The 15394-nt window shown below is 44.0% G+C and overlaps 1 protein-coding gene across 1 annotated transcript in view; it reads left to right on the top strand.

Moving 5' to 3' along the window:
* The window catches only part of B3GLCT (beta 3-glucosyltransferase), a 393556-nt gene that overhangs the window by 143703 nt on the left and 234459 nt on the right, over positions 1 to 15394 (top strand). Inside the window, exons 3-4 of the mRNA XM_066583040.1 lie at positions 1340 to 1376; positions 5051 to 5160. Coding sequence (XP_066439137.1) covers positions 1340 to 1376; positions 5051 to 5160 — 147 coding nt within the window. The remainder of the gene's footprint in view (positions 1 to 1339; positions 1377 to 5050; positions 5161 to 15394) is intronic.

The raw sequence follows: 15394 nt of genomic DNA, 5'->3' as shown, positions 1-15394 counted from the left end.
TCACGTGTATGTCTGCTGTACTACATACATGGCATCACTGCTGACATACTGATGTAGTACAGCAGATATACTGATAACCTGTATGTCTGCTGTACTACATACATGGCATCACTGCTGACATACTGATAACATACAGATGCATCCATATTTTTATACTCTGTTGCCTTCAGTTGGCATTCTCCAGCTGGCACCTTATGATTGAGGGTGGTTTGACCTCTGGGAGCCTCACTGATTGAGAATACATTTGCTGCAGCACTTCTTTAGCACTATGCCCCTTTTACGTTTTCCTGGACAACCACGTTCCCTGCCATCCCCTGCAGAAAATTGCAGCACCGCCACATTCACAGTCCGCAGCCTGGTGGTCAGGAGTTACTGTACTGCAGAGTCAGTGAGGTGAGAATTACCAAGGGCCTCTCTGGTCTCAGGCCAAATGTGGTGGTGGTGAGTATACTACCTTGCGGTCGTCCTCTGCGCCGTTGCCGCTTGGACCAGCCAGGTCACAGGCCCTGTTTCTATATTCCAAAATGGCTATCACAGGCTTCAAACTACCTAATGCACAGTGATCAGTCGTCCGAGGCATTTCATGCTGCTCTTCGGCTAGTGCGGATGGTGTGAGCAGCACTTTACTGTCAGAGCATTGGTGGTCTAAAATACTGCCAGTGTGCATCAGATAGTTAGATTGTGGGGGCCATATTGAAATGGGTGACTAAGCCCTAAATGTAACTACTCCTTAACATGTCTATGGAGCTATATGTACTAGGATGGGGTTTCTCCCATTCAACCTCCCTGCTTCAGAGGGTGGCTAGGGGGCCAGGGTAGGGCTGTTGGTGCTGTGCCAAAACCTGTGAGTTGCTGAATGCAGTGGTGTGGAGGTATCCAGCTCAGAATCCATGATGGCACCCCCTCCCTGTGCTGGCACCACCCCTTCTGCCAATCCTCCGGGGAAAGTGGAGAGCCGGTCCCTCGGCATCCGGACCTCATCGTGGGCCACAAAAAATGACATAGTGGAACAGATTTGGCCCGCAGGTCTTGAGTTTGACACACATGGCTTAGAGGATGGGTGGTGGGTAAAATACAAATCCCCACTCCGATCCCTGGACAGCTCACACTTGGACATTTGATATAGAGAGGAGGGGGCCTTTTTTGTGAATGCTACTGTACTTTACACAAGCATGGCCATTGGATAGAAAACTTGTAGGATTGATGACTTAAAATGTGTTTGATGTTGTGTTATAGAATACAAGTGCCACACTGCGTCCAGGAAGTGTATGTCAAGGGAATCTCTCACTGTCTTTAGTACATTGTATTTATATACATTTTTTTTTTCTATTTGCTGCAGGATCCTGAACGTGGGTCACAAGTTCCAGTGCCATTGGGTGAGTGTTTTTTTTTGCATTTTATACTTGAATTCTAAGATATTTAAACCTGCAGCCCCCTCTGGATCACTGTGACCACTAATAGGTGGTGTACCGTTAGACGAGTTCTCTAAAGATGCAGCAGATTTGTCATCTGCATGAGCTGCTGGAATAAACAAAAGGATTTTAAGGTTAAAGGGGTTCTGTCAGTAAAACAAAAAACGTATACTCGCCTGCATCCATGTAGTGTTAAACCTGTAAAAAGAAAAGAGTAAAAAAAAACTCACCTAATCCCGATGTTCTTCTCCCTCTGCTGTTTACCTGCCACGTGCAGGGTCGGCTCCTGCGCGCTCTCGCCGTCCTGGCCGCGTTTAACCCCTGCGATCCACGGAGAGTTGACGGCAAGTGCGCATGCGCGCCAGTAAGGGACGCATGCGTACTCGCCGTTGACTCTCCGAGGACTGCAGTAGTTAGATGCGGCCAGGCCAATCGGTGGGCGACCCATCACTTGTGACGCACTGACCCCTGGCCTGGTCAGAGCAGGGGCGGAAGCTGGCACTTTGCCAGCTTCTGCCCTGTGATCGGACAGCTGCCAGAGAGAAAGAAGAGGAGCAGCAGCCTCCCGGTGACCGGCCCGACGGCACAGGTGAGTATGTTTTTTTGTTTTTTTTTCTTCCTGATAGAACCCCTTTAAGGTTGCACTAACTGTCCAGGCAAATCCGCTGCAATATCTAATGTGTGATGTCACTAGTGATTTGTATAGAGGCAAAACTATGATCTTGTTATGTGCATCTATGCAGTTTTGGATACATCCTATGACTTGATTTTCCTTGTCAGCAACTACAGTGTTTTCCTGAAAATAAAACCCTGTCTTAAATAAATTTTTGCCCCAAAAGAGGCGCTAGGTCTTATTTTTGGGGGAGATCTTAATATACTTATCTAGCAGGCTAAGTCTAGGTCCCCACGCTGCCCTCCAGAGCTCCAACACACTTCCTGCGGTCCTCAGCCACTGGTACAACATCACTTCCTGGTTACGGTATTCTTAAATTACGCCTCCAGGAAGCGATGGCTGTGATTGGCTGAGCAGCGGTTGGAGAGCCTTCAGATGTTACTTATTTGTAGTTCTTTTGTCGTTTAGAAAGTGAAAAGCTTCATCAGGTTAAGATTAGTCGACTGATTCTGCCAGTGGGGAATATTCCATTTCTCTGACTCAAGAAGCTTTTGAGTTGCTTTTGTGGTACATTTTGGCTCCTTCATCCATACCGTGAAGTGCTGTCCTATCAGTTATGCGGCATTTACCTGAACCTGAGTAGAAAGTTTCTATAGATTTAAGAATTCATCCTGTTGCTTCTATTGACAGTCGCATCATTAATAAAAACTAGGCTTCCGCTTTCATTGGCACCATAATGGCCTCCACCATGTGTGATGGATGATGTAGTATGTGTCAGATTCTGAGCCTTCCTCTCCTTCATTCTGTTCTTTTCCCGTCATTCTGGTACAAATTATTCTGGGTTTCTTCTATTCCAAGCTGCTTATTCTGGGTGACTTTATGAAATGTTTTCTAGTAAACTTTTATTTGAACTTCTAGTTGAGTGTTACCAGTGGTTTGTACCTTGAGATAAATCCTCAATGAGGTGATGACCTCCTTGAGGTGTTCTTGACTTGGTTAGATGATGCCAAGTAGAGTGTTCTGCAGTCACCTGCTGTAGTTGTCTCCTGTGCTCTTCCAGCTGTCCAAGTCCTGATAGCCTAGCGAGAGAGCTCTCGACTAGCATGCAAGAGGTCGTGGATACGAGCACTGACACATGGAGTGGACTAGATAATAAAAACATGGAACAAAGAACACAGGACTGAGTCTCAGAGGAGCTCAGTTTGAAGGGCTGCCATTTGGGGTGCAAGAGGTCGCGGGTTCGAATCCTGACAGTTCTTTATACTTATAATAAAATTCAATAAAACCTAAGTACAGAAAAGCATCCAGTGTAGTATAAAGGAGAAGTTACAAAGTGACTCATATTGTCCTACAGCACAGAGATGACACCAATCCCATATAAGTTCTGCCTTCATTTGGGTGTGTAGGTGTCTTACTACACAGAATGTATATGCATTCCGCATTTTATAGTTAGATGCCGCATTTCCCCCAAAATTAGACCCTGTCTTATAATAATTTTTGCCCCAAAAGAGGCATAGGGTCTTATTTTCTAGCCGAGGATGCTCTGATTGCTTCGCAATTGATTGGGGTAGGTCTTATTTTGGGGGGAACCACAGTAGTATAATCTAACATTATTATTAAATATGTATAACTTGCACTACTTTGCATTTTGTTAATTGACAAAAATAAACTATTAATGCCGGTTCTAAATCTGTGTCGGAACCTCTGGTCAGATGTTCCATTGCAGAGCCAGCTGAAAATACTAGAGGAAAAAGCGCTGCATGCAGCGTTTTTTCTTCTGTCCAAAAGCCGGGCGCCTGAGCGGAAAACAGGGCACACCCCATTATGGTTAATGGGGTCTGACCGGTGCTGTTTGTTTCTGTCCAAAAACGGAGCCGTTGGGCCGCAGTGATTCCCCTTTTCTGCTCCCCAAACAGTGCAGGAAAGTGGAATTCCTGCTTCAGATGTGAAACCACCCTAACTCTATTTTTGAAGGCATTGTTACTTTGCAGCAATTTTTTCTTGCCCTTTAAATAATATTTTAATAACTTTTATTGTGTTATGGTGACTTGTTGCAGAAAATCATCAATATTAGGCTGGGTTCTCACAATGCGGAATCCCGACGGAAATCTTGCTGTTTTGCCGCAGCTGAAAACCGTGAAATTTCTGCTGGGAAAGCGCAGCTTCAAAACCTGTGGCACTTTGCTGTGGGTTTTGGAGCGGCTTGGCCGCATGCTTTTTCTGTTGTAGCCGGTGCTCCCATAGAGAGCAGCGCAGCCGCAACAGAAAAATAAAAAAAAAAGACCTGCTGCGGCCGGGGAATCCGTGCTGACTTTGCCGCAACATATTGGCCGTCCCGGGATTAGCAGCCACAGTGACATTCTGGACGGAATTTCTGTGGCAAATCCGCCCTGTGTGAACCCAGCCTTAGGTTATTTTTGCTTTTGCTGTATTCTGAAATAAAAATGTAATGGACTGTAGTGGATCTTAAACCAGCCATGTTTACATATTGGTGGTGTTGAAGTCAATTGTACTGGTTAGAGGCTAAATTATGAAAATTGTGTTTTCCTCTCCCATGGATAAACAGGATCCCATTCAATAATAGAACATGGTTAGTTTGGGTCTGAAAATCTGGTTTTGGTAAAAAAATATATCTAAGCACATACTGCAGTGTTTGATTAATTTTCTTTATGCTGTTATGGAGAGACTTTCAATCTTGTTCTTGGCGGTGTTGATAAGATGCACTACACATTTACAGGCTCTAGGTGGCAGTGTTGCTCTGTTTTTAATTTTTCTTTTTTAGTTCTCAGTCCTTAATTGATCCTCTACTTGGCATTAGTGGTTCACATTATCACTGTGACTTGTAAAGGGTCAGTCACGCTGACCCATCCATTGAGTTCCAGCAATTTGCTCTCATAACATTTGAGAATTACAATTTGAGCGTTTTCTCTTCAATATATGTAGAAAAAGCTATTTCTTCTCACTGAAAAATGTTTTCAGTCATTTTCTGCTTCATTTGTAAATCATCCATCTTCTTATATTATAGAACTGGAGGAAATTGTGTTCGTGATACAAAGCCAGAGTAATTCATTCCACAAAAAGAGAGCCAAAGACCTGAAAGAGAACATTGTAAAACAGGCTGCAGAAATTGGCAAGGTAGGTGCATGCCATGCTCAATGTGCTCTGACCCTGGTACCTAAAGGCTACATGCTCAGTGCTTGTGCATTTGACTTTGGAATTACTGGGTAATAGTAATATAAACTAAGAGTGTGTAGATATGTGTGTGTATAATTTAATAAAATATAAATAGTCAAATGTTACATTGTATAGAGGTTTGATTTTGATATGGCATAGTGACTTGTGAAAAGTTTTGATTGATGTGGGCCTGAGTGCTGAAACTCCCATCAGTCATTGAAACGAAAGGGCAGAAGTGCTCAGCTGAGTCTCTTCAGCTGTCATGGGATTTGCTTGATGTAGCTAAGATGTTCTACCTCTTGGTTTCGGCATTTGGTGGGGGTCTGAGCAGCCAGATGCTCACTGATCAAAACTTAAATGTCACTATGATTCATATGTTTTCTGAAATCTCAATTAAACGTTTCACAGAGATTGGATAGCGCTTCAAAATAAAATGGCACCCATAGGTATGAGGTTTTATCTATAAAGGCTAGTCCCATTTACACAGCCACTGTCAATTATCACTCACTATTTATACTCTGTTAAGAAACTCTTGCCTCCATGTATTACCCCAACTCATTTAAAGGGCACAGTGTCAGACCTGACTGCTCTTACAGTAAAGAACCCCCTACTATGTTGTTTTGCCCTAAGGAGCAAAACAACATAGTACGGGCTTTAACGAGAGTAAAACGATATCGAAATCTTAGCAATAATTGTTTATTCAAATTAATTGAATTAAGCGTAGTGATGAATAATTGTCCTCCTTTTGTAAATTATTCATATACAAAGGATAAAGGTTACAACTTACATTGCATCACTATATACAATGGATAAAATGGCAACTTAAATCACATCATTATTTATATACAATGGTTGCAACGTATATCACATCAGTGGGAAGGCAGCATCATCTGACTTGTATAACAGCAGCCGGGACACTTGTTTCAATGGCGCTAAGACAGAGCAATCTTCTCCAGGAAATTGGATCGACAGGTCGGTTGTCCCTACACCTATCATAAAAAAGCTTCTGTTTTGGCCCAGGAAAGTAGAACATTTATGCTATAGTAGTACATATGCCTACACATTCCCTTCTTATTTCTCGAGACAGAAACTAGCAGTGTAGTGTCACGAGGCAGAAAGCGAAACTCATGGCCACAGCTGCTTCCTGTTACACAACCAGAAATGCTGATCCTGCACAATTAACCTAATTTCTTCATTTTGGCTCTCTGCTCGGAAAAAAAGGTTATTTTAAAGTTCACTCATAGTTCATAAATGGACGGAAGAGACAAAAATGGAGTCTAAATAATCATATACACAATCTGCATATTCCTGACAATCCACCCTTGATTATTTAGAATACATAGAGTAACTAAGTGGAATCATTTCTGGGTTACGATTACAAAACTTCTGTTAGACAAGAATTCCATAATTTAAGTAAAATGCATAAAATTCATAGAATTAACATAGGATGTAGTATCACATTGCCACAGCTGTGTCCTGTTACACAACCAAAAATGCTGCTCTTGCACAGTCAGCATAATTTCTGCATTTTGGCTCTCTGCTCTGAAAAAAAAGGTAATTTCAAAGTCTGGAAGAGACAAAATTTAGTCTAAACAATCCACATGAAACCTTCTTTCCTCTAGATATAGGAGGGCGCCCTCTTGTTACAGTCACAGTCCTGGGTATAAATAGATGATGGGAGAGGTTTCTCTATTGTCCTCTAGATGTTATCACAGGGTCCTTTTTGCTCACCGATCGCCGTAATGAATGAAGGCTTCTGGAATGTGACAATGAAAAAAACCTGAAAAATTAGTTGGTCATTAATAGGCAAACAAGATTCCTCACTATGCAGTTAATGGCTCCATATCCTGGAAGTTGGAGACTTGAGGGTCATTGTCTTAATAGTCACGGACATGGATCGCTAGGGGCATAATTTTGTTACGTGAACGTTTCTTACATAAGCCAGAATGCGCCTACGGAACTGTTGAATGGTTTTGCCCACATAATTCTTAGGGCCAATGCACATAACTAGATAGAAAAAACTTTGAGAGCCACAATTAATGAATTGTCGATCACCATAACGTTGACCTGTTGACGTACTCATGAAAATTAAATGCTTCCTGACCAATCTAAAGGCCTTTACCCTTAGGCGAATTACCAGTCAGCTATGTATGAGAACTCTCCGTGAGATTCGGGTGACTATGGATCAAACGGTCTCTAAGACTCTGTCCTCGACTATAAATAAAATCAAAGGACATAGAGATAAAGATTGTCAGATCGCTATCATTCAGTAAGATGATCCAATACCATCCAATAATGTCACAAATCCATGTCGCCTGCCTATCAAATGTGCCAATTATGCTGATTGTATTATCTGCGTTTGCTTTGTTACGTGGCACAAGCAGATTCCCTCTCTTTTGGACCAATATAATCCTGCACAGACTTAACTACCTCATCCAGCCAGTGCTGGGCTATCCGTTTTCTTGCTATGTAGAGTAACCTTGTACTGCCAGTTGCTCTTGTTCCTCTATTGGTAGATCATTCATATAACTGAGTATGCATACTAGTGGGGAAAGGTCCATATGGACTCTGTATACAGTATTGACCAGTGAATGCACATCTAAGCAATATCTAGTTATTTTGGGGCATCTCTACATCTGTATGAACCCCGCCCTTTGGATCTTACATCGTATACATAGTGGGCTTTCCCTTTACCCCTATATCATGCAAGAAAGCAGGGGGGTGATCTACTCTGTGTAAGGGCTCACAGCCACTTGCTTTTTTTTTAATGCTGCGATATCGCTGCGTTTTTTAACCCGATTGTCAGTGGGACTTTCTAATGTTGGAAACACATGGCAAGTTGGTGCTTTGCAATTTTTGAATAATGTGTTTTTAACATTAGAAAGTGCCATTGACAATCGCGTGAAAAAAAGTGCGCAAAAAAAACACAAGTGTGCAGGAGCCCTAACAAGTACAACTTTTTTTCTGTCCACGAGCGGAAATCAATTGTGATTTTCCGCTTGCGGGGGAATAATTGCAGCATGGTCTATTTTTGTGTCGGCTACGCACGGACGGCTTCCATTGTAGTCGATGTAAGCCATCCGTTCCGCAGCCCTTCCGCAATCATCATTGTGGAAAGGTCGCAGGATCTGCATCATTGCCTAGTGATGGAGTGGTCAAATCTGTACTGCGCGTGTGTGCTGGCCGCTGACCCCGCGGACAGGTACGCGGGGTCACCGGCCAGGCACTGGGGCGGATTCGGCTGCAGGATCCCGGTTGTGTGCATGCGGCCTAAATTATTTAATGTCTGTCTTTATCAGTATCTGGGAGACTCTTTCTATGCCTCTTCTTTTCCACCCGTCAAATCCTGTTAGTTAACCTCTGGTAGCCAGGCCACATCCCATATAGGGGTATACTGTGTACAACCTGATATCCACTCTGTGTCCCTCGTCTTCCACTACGTTTTATGTATGAGTGCGAATCTGGGGAAGGTGCGGGCGTAAAACTTAAAACAAGGTCTTTCGAGGGTTTCGAATAAGTGCATTCCGTCAAAATAATTTTTAAGGATTTGAAAACTAACTTCTTGTACTTCTTCAGTCTCCCAACCCCTAAGACAGTGATGGGCAACCTTTTGAGCTCGGTGTGTCAAAATTCGCCAAAAAACCAAGCATAACTCAGGTGGTGTGTCACTTCGAGGAAAAAAAATCCATAAATTTGTGATATTTATAGTTTAAATAACAAAAATGTATAATTGTAATGTATAACTGTATTTAATAAACCCCAAACACCCATAGCACAGGCCCTCGCCTCTCGCTGCCTCCCCCTCACTTATGTCAATAATGATGAGCCCACAGCGGCCCCCAGAAGCGACAGCGCACCCCACAGCGGCCCCCCAACAGTGACAGCACCACCCACAGTGGCCCCCAGCATTACCTGCCCCCCACACAGAGGCCCCCCAGCGCTGACTGCCCCCCACACAGAGGCCCCCCAGCGCTGACTGCCCCCCACACAGAGGCCCCCCAGCGCTGACTGCCCCCCACACAGCAAACCCCCAGCGCTGACTGCCCCCCACACAGCAAACCCCCAGCGCTGACTGCCCCCCACACAGCGGATCCCCAGCGCTGACTGCCCCCCACACAGCGGACCCCCAGCGCTGACTGCCCCCCACACAGCGGACCCCCGGCGCTGACTGCCCCCCCCACAGCGGACCCCCGGCGCCGACTGCCCCCCCCCCCCACAGCGGACCCCCGGCGCCGACTGCCCCCCCCCTCACAGCGGACCCCCGGCGCCGACTGCCCCCCCCCCCACAGCGGACCCCCGGCGCCGACTGCCCCCCCCCCCCCCACAGCGGACCCCCGGCGCCGACTGCCCCCCCCCCCCCCCCCCACAGCGGACCCCCGGCGCCGACTGCCCCCCCACACAGCGGACCCCCGGCGCCGACTGCCCCCCCACACAGCGGACCCCCGGCGCCGACTGCCCCCCCACACAGCGGACCCCCGGCGCCGACTTCTCCCCCCACACAGCGGACCCCCGGCGCCGACTTCTCCCCCCACACAGCGGACCCCCGGCGCCGACTTCTCCCCCCACACAGCGGACCCCCGGTGCCGACTGCCCCCCCCCACACAGCGGACCCCCCCCCCGAGACCCATGTACTTACCTTGTGGAAGCTCCGTTCCCGGCGCCCTCCAGCGGCGATGGTCTCCGGCGCACACTGTGACGTCAGTGTGTTGCAGGATGCCTCTTCCCCCGGATGCTTCCGCGGAACCAACAGGTAAGAGATGTCGGGGGACGGGGGGAGGAGGATCCTGGCTACACACTGACATCACAGTACTGACACGCGTGTCATAGGTTCGCCATCACGGCCCTAAGATGTTGCATCTGTGCAGCTAGGCCCCCCCACCCCCCACCCCCCTTCCTTGGTATGATAGAGTGTTTCTAATTTTATTCAGAAACGCTATCTTTTCTCCTTAGGTAGAGCACCTAGACGGTGAGTGAGGAGACTCAAAAGGCCATTATGACACTCACTGTCTAGGTGCTCTACCTAAGGAGAAAAGATAGCGTTTCTGACCCCCGTCCCAGGCCTCTCCTTAGCAAAGCCAGACTCCTACTGTACACTGATGAAGGGCAATAACCCGGAAACAGCTGTCTGTACATGGAGTCTGGCTTTGCTTTTAATTCCCAGTCATTATAACAAGGCTTGTATAAAGAGTCTGACTTAGTCTTATTCAGGCGCATTTTGTACGCTGAGCTTTACTATTGATGACTTGTCCTCAGGATAGTTCATGAATAGTTGACCAGCAGGGTTCTGCCATTCGGGACCCCACCAATCAGCTGATCCCCAGGCCTGCTATCCATGCGTACAGCTGCTGGAAACAGATAGACAGCAGATCATTGATGAATGGGAAGTCACTCATTATAGCTTCACTTCAGTGAGCGAAACAAAGTGACTAGCAACTAATGAGCGACTTCTAGTGTACAAAAGTCACAAATAATGGTGCATATTCTTTTGTGCCAATAATTTGCAGCTGTTGGCTCTTCTTATGTTGGCCCTGCCACTTTTCTAAAAGTGAATGGGACTTAACAAAAAGGGGCAGGAACTCACAGTCCCATAATTGGCTATAAATTATGCCAGAAACTGGCGGAAATTATAGCTGAAATCTACGCCAGCTGAAACTACAGTCTGGTGCTTAGGACTTACTAGATATACAACGAATTTAAGGGGTGTGTGCGCCTCTTAATAAATGTGTTCCTCTTTACTCCTGGGAACTGTTTGCTTAGACTAGCATATAAAACACTGGTCTAAGTAAATCTGCCCGATGGAATTTAATTTTGAAGAGCAACACCATTTTTGGCACTAGATGGCAGTGTTGTACTCCACACTTTAAAACCCCAATACTAGCAGATTACTTTATTCTCAGACTCCTACTCTATGTTGTGTGATAACGACCATTTACAGCTGTTTGTATACATTTCTGTCTGACATAAATGGGTATAATTCAGTTTTGAATACATTTTCTAGAAAATGCCAAAAGTACAAAGTTTCTTATAGGCATGATTACACTTTGCATATTTCTAAATATTTTGTATAAAGTGTAATAAAATGCAGGCTGCTCCATACACCAAATGCATGCGAATGACTCTCTGCGTGGTTGTACTACTGTACATATTATATGCCATCTTATATCACAGCCTGGCAGCAGTGGTCTTGTTGGGCAACTGGTCCTCCTGCGGGTGCGGTGTTGTGGCGGCAGGGGTCGTAGTGCGGTGCTGCACACATTGTGCGGACCTACTGAAAGAGGTCGCCGTGACGTGGCTAGTGGGTTTATACAAGTTGATCAAAATGTAACTTAAAGGCTCTTTTAGACACAACTTAGCTACTATAAAGTATGCAAAGATGATCGCTCAAGACTGTCACTGAAACTATTGTTTGAACGACTTTTGAGCAATCAACTATCAGTGTAAATGGGGCTCAGAAACCTCATGTTTAAATTAATGCTGAGGCGCAATAGATCGATGTATGGTATGTGGATGTGCAGGTTTCCTTTCCTCTTCATCCAAGTAATAAAACGTACATGTGCTTATGGATGTCGTCGTCCTGTACAGTGGTTGGAAATACCACATGCACTGCACAGCCACTTTATTAAAGCCTTCCATCTACCCTGTTTCCCTGAAAATATGACAGGGTCTTATATTTATTTTTGCTCCAAAAGACTTTTTTTTTTTTTTTTACACGTATAGCTGCCTGGACACCATTTACATTGACTTTTATTTACAATTAAGTGTAACGAGGGCTTAATTTTTTAGTAAGGCTTATAGTTCAAGCATCCTCAACAATCCTGAAAATTTTGCTAGGGCTTATTTTCAGGGAAACTGGAGTAGTACAAGTTGGCTTTCAGAATTGCAGCAATTCGTCAATGATCAGATTTCACTAGGTATTGAAATTGTTCTGCAGGAATATTGGCCCATATGGACAGGAAGCTTCTTGCTGTAACTGCAAATTAGATGGAGGTTCTGACATGCTCAGGACAGCTGATATGAAGGGTTCATCAATTCATGCTGCTTACATCAAATTCTGACCTTCCATCAGCATGGTGCAACAGAAATCTGGATTCATCTGACCAGGTGCTGATGTTATTTTCACTACACAGTGATCCAATTTTTGCGCTGTTTTTCCCACCTGAGTCTTGTCTTTCTGTTACTCTTAGAAAGCGATGACCCTGGAACTCGTCTGCAGTTATAGCCCATCTATGTTAAAGGGGTTGTCCTGCGGCAGCAAGTGGGGTTAAGCACTTCTGTATGGCCATATTAATGCACTTTGTAATATACATCGTGCATTAAATATGAACCATACAGAAGTTATTCACTTACCTGCTCCGTTGCTAGCGTCCTCGTCGCCATGCTGCCGTCTAATTTCAGCGTCTAATCACCCGATTAGACGCGCTTGCGCAGATGGGTCTTTTCCCTTCAGCTCGGTCCGGCAGCAGCAGCGTTCTGGCTCCGCCCCCTTGTACACGTCATCGCGTAGCTCCGCCCCCGTCACGTGCCGATCCCAGCCTCCTGATTGGCTCTAGTTATACATTTCTTTTATCTCACATGCTTGCTGGAAATTTATTTGCATTACTATTTAACCTCCTAAAACATAAAAATTGACCGTATGGTACTGCCCTTTTTTTTAATTTTTATTTTTTTAACACAAGTGAGATGGTAGCAGCGGTAATGCAAATATGTTTTCTTAATAATTGGTTTCTTGTAACCTTCTATGCACAAACCTTCCTCGGCAACTTCCACCAGGTTGTCTAGAAATTCCATACTGTTGTCACTAATTTTTGATGTAAATTGCATATTCATATCATTTTCATTAAGATATCTCAGAAATCCTTTGAATTCAGCTTCTGAACCTGCCAAAACAGCAAATATATAACCTATAAATCACTAAAGAAAACTTTCAAATAAACTGCAAACTGATTTTTTTTGGGGGGGGGGGGGGGAAATTATTTCAAAAAACACCAAAAAAATTGGCGTAAGTGCAAGAGACTGACAGTCCCATCGCTGTACAAGTTATTTGGTTGTACCAGGTATCATCAAATCTAAACGAATTACCTTATGTGTTAAAACAAAATGTAAAGACTCAGAAACAAAGTTTAAATAATCATCACTTTTTTTGTCTGTTTTTTTTTTTCTCCAAAAAAATACTGGACAACGTTCACTCCTTCTTATGAGGTATTCATGTATACAAACATTCTATGTCAATTGATGCTAGTTTATAACCTGAATGGCAATCAACTACCCTTTAATAATCCCCAGTATCTCTCAAAACTGTAGTAGTGTTTACTAGGAGCAGGCGCAGAAGTTACTCCAAGTACTTGGGTAGTGGCTCTGTAACAGAACCTATACTGGATGCAATGGGGCATCCCAGTGGAGAGCTGACATTCTTATGCACTTTAGGCAGAAAATACGTCTCAGACGTTTATAGAAATAATTTCTCTACAAATTTCCTCAAGAGTGTCAGTGCAATGGAGCAATACAGGTACATTCTTTTGTCCCAAATGAGGGTTTGTACGAGCTGCTCGGAGAATCAGAGGTCAGACACACTTCATTTGTGGAAATCGCAAATAATTCTGTTTATTTGTAAAGCAGCCAAAGTATTTATAGCCCTCTCATACATAGAGAGTGATACTAAAAGTCACCTGACTTAACTTGTTACGCCTCTTATTATTGATTTATTAAACGTGGCACATGCAGGGATGTTGGTCTCTGGGTCTCTTGGTCATGCGCGGTTTGCCAACTGTCTGAGGTCCTTAACTGGTAATCTAGAAGCATTCCTGAGTTTAGTTAAGACTTAGTTAAATATATGTATAGAAGATCAAATAAAATAAAACGGATTATAAAAAGTTCTATTAGCTAAGCAGAGTACACGTTTTAAAACAAAATCCATATTTAGAGTGCATGCACAGAGGCACATTTGTATTACTGAATCCGTGGCAGGCGTCCGCCTCCCGATTTCACAGCAAATACCGCCCATAGCATGCTATGCAAAAGTGATTCTTCATGCACACGAGTGGAAACCAATTGTGGTTTCAACTTGCGGAAAATACAGGTATGTCCAAATGCCGATTGCGCAGAGGGTCGGATTCCGCTGCGGGCTCCCGCATGCGGAATCCAATCCACCCGTGTGCATGCGGCCTAAGTCAGCTTAGGCCACACATTTGTGTGAGTGAAGATAAGTCACAACTTTTTTCTTTTAGGCCTTGTAACCTTCTAATTGTCCTGTTCATATGAATAGTGTCAAGTAAGTTAGAAAAGGAAGTGATGGTATTCAGAAGACACTATGGTTTCTCTCACAATAGCATATGCAAACGTTTCTATATGTCAAATGTAGGATCTTTTTTTAACGTTTCATATGTGCCCTGATCTGACAATTATCATTTTGCCTCCAGTATATAGTAAATCAGAAAAATATTACCCCCTCTATCTGCTTTCTTCACAATAATATCCTCATGTTCCATTAACCATTTAAGAGCTTTCTGCTAACCATCAGATAATTTAGCATATGGATTAGGTTTTAACAGAAGGTACAAGATGTCATCAGACCCCATCAATTAAACCTCCTGGCTGTAATTGGGGAACGCAGTCAGATTTTATACCACCTTGGAAAAAAAACTATCATTGACATCAATCACTGCATCAGGTACATTTGTCTCTTTCGGTAGATCACTCAGGAATAGTAACAAATACTTTTCTTGGTTTGAAAATAACTCATCTGAGAAAAAACCCAAGGGTCCCAAGATGGATCTCATCTCTCCTTCTGTTTTGACAGTCTCAGATTTTTCAGCAGTGGCAAAATGTTTCTCTTAATTTAACTTGCAAATACTTTTAAATGAATCAATCTCCAAATCAAATAAATCAAACTTTGCAGGTGAACAAAAATTCAGTCCCTGAGATAACGAAGTCACGCAGTCCTTACTCAGTTCAATTCCTGTCAAATTAATAATTAAACTTTCTTCCATAGACCAATCATTTCTACGTTTCTTCTCCATGATGCCTGCTTCCTCTTGGATCTCCTACTGGCCTCCACGTTTCTTTGTCTTTCCCATCCCATACCTCATTTAAAGGGGCAAATCAAGGAGAATCACACACAGAAGATTTTGCATCTGATAAACTTTGAATCCGAATCAGTTGTCCAATGATACTTACCCTGGCGATTCATTTTCAGCTT

This window comes from Eleutherodactylus coqui, chromosome 1 (assembly GCF_035609145.1).
Source record: "Eleutherodactylus coqui strain aEleCoq1 chromosome 1, aEleCoq1.hap1, whole genome shotgun sequence".
Classification (NCBI taxonomy): Eukaryota; Metazoa; Chordata; class Amphibia; order Anura; family Eleutherodactylidae; genus Eleutherodactylus; species Eleutherodactylus coqui.
The sequence above is the reverse complement of the archived record's forward strand: the minus strand, read 5'-3'. Positions and strand labels throughout refer to the sequence as shown.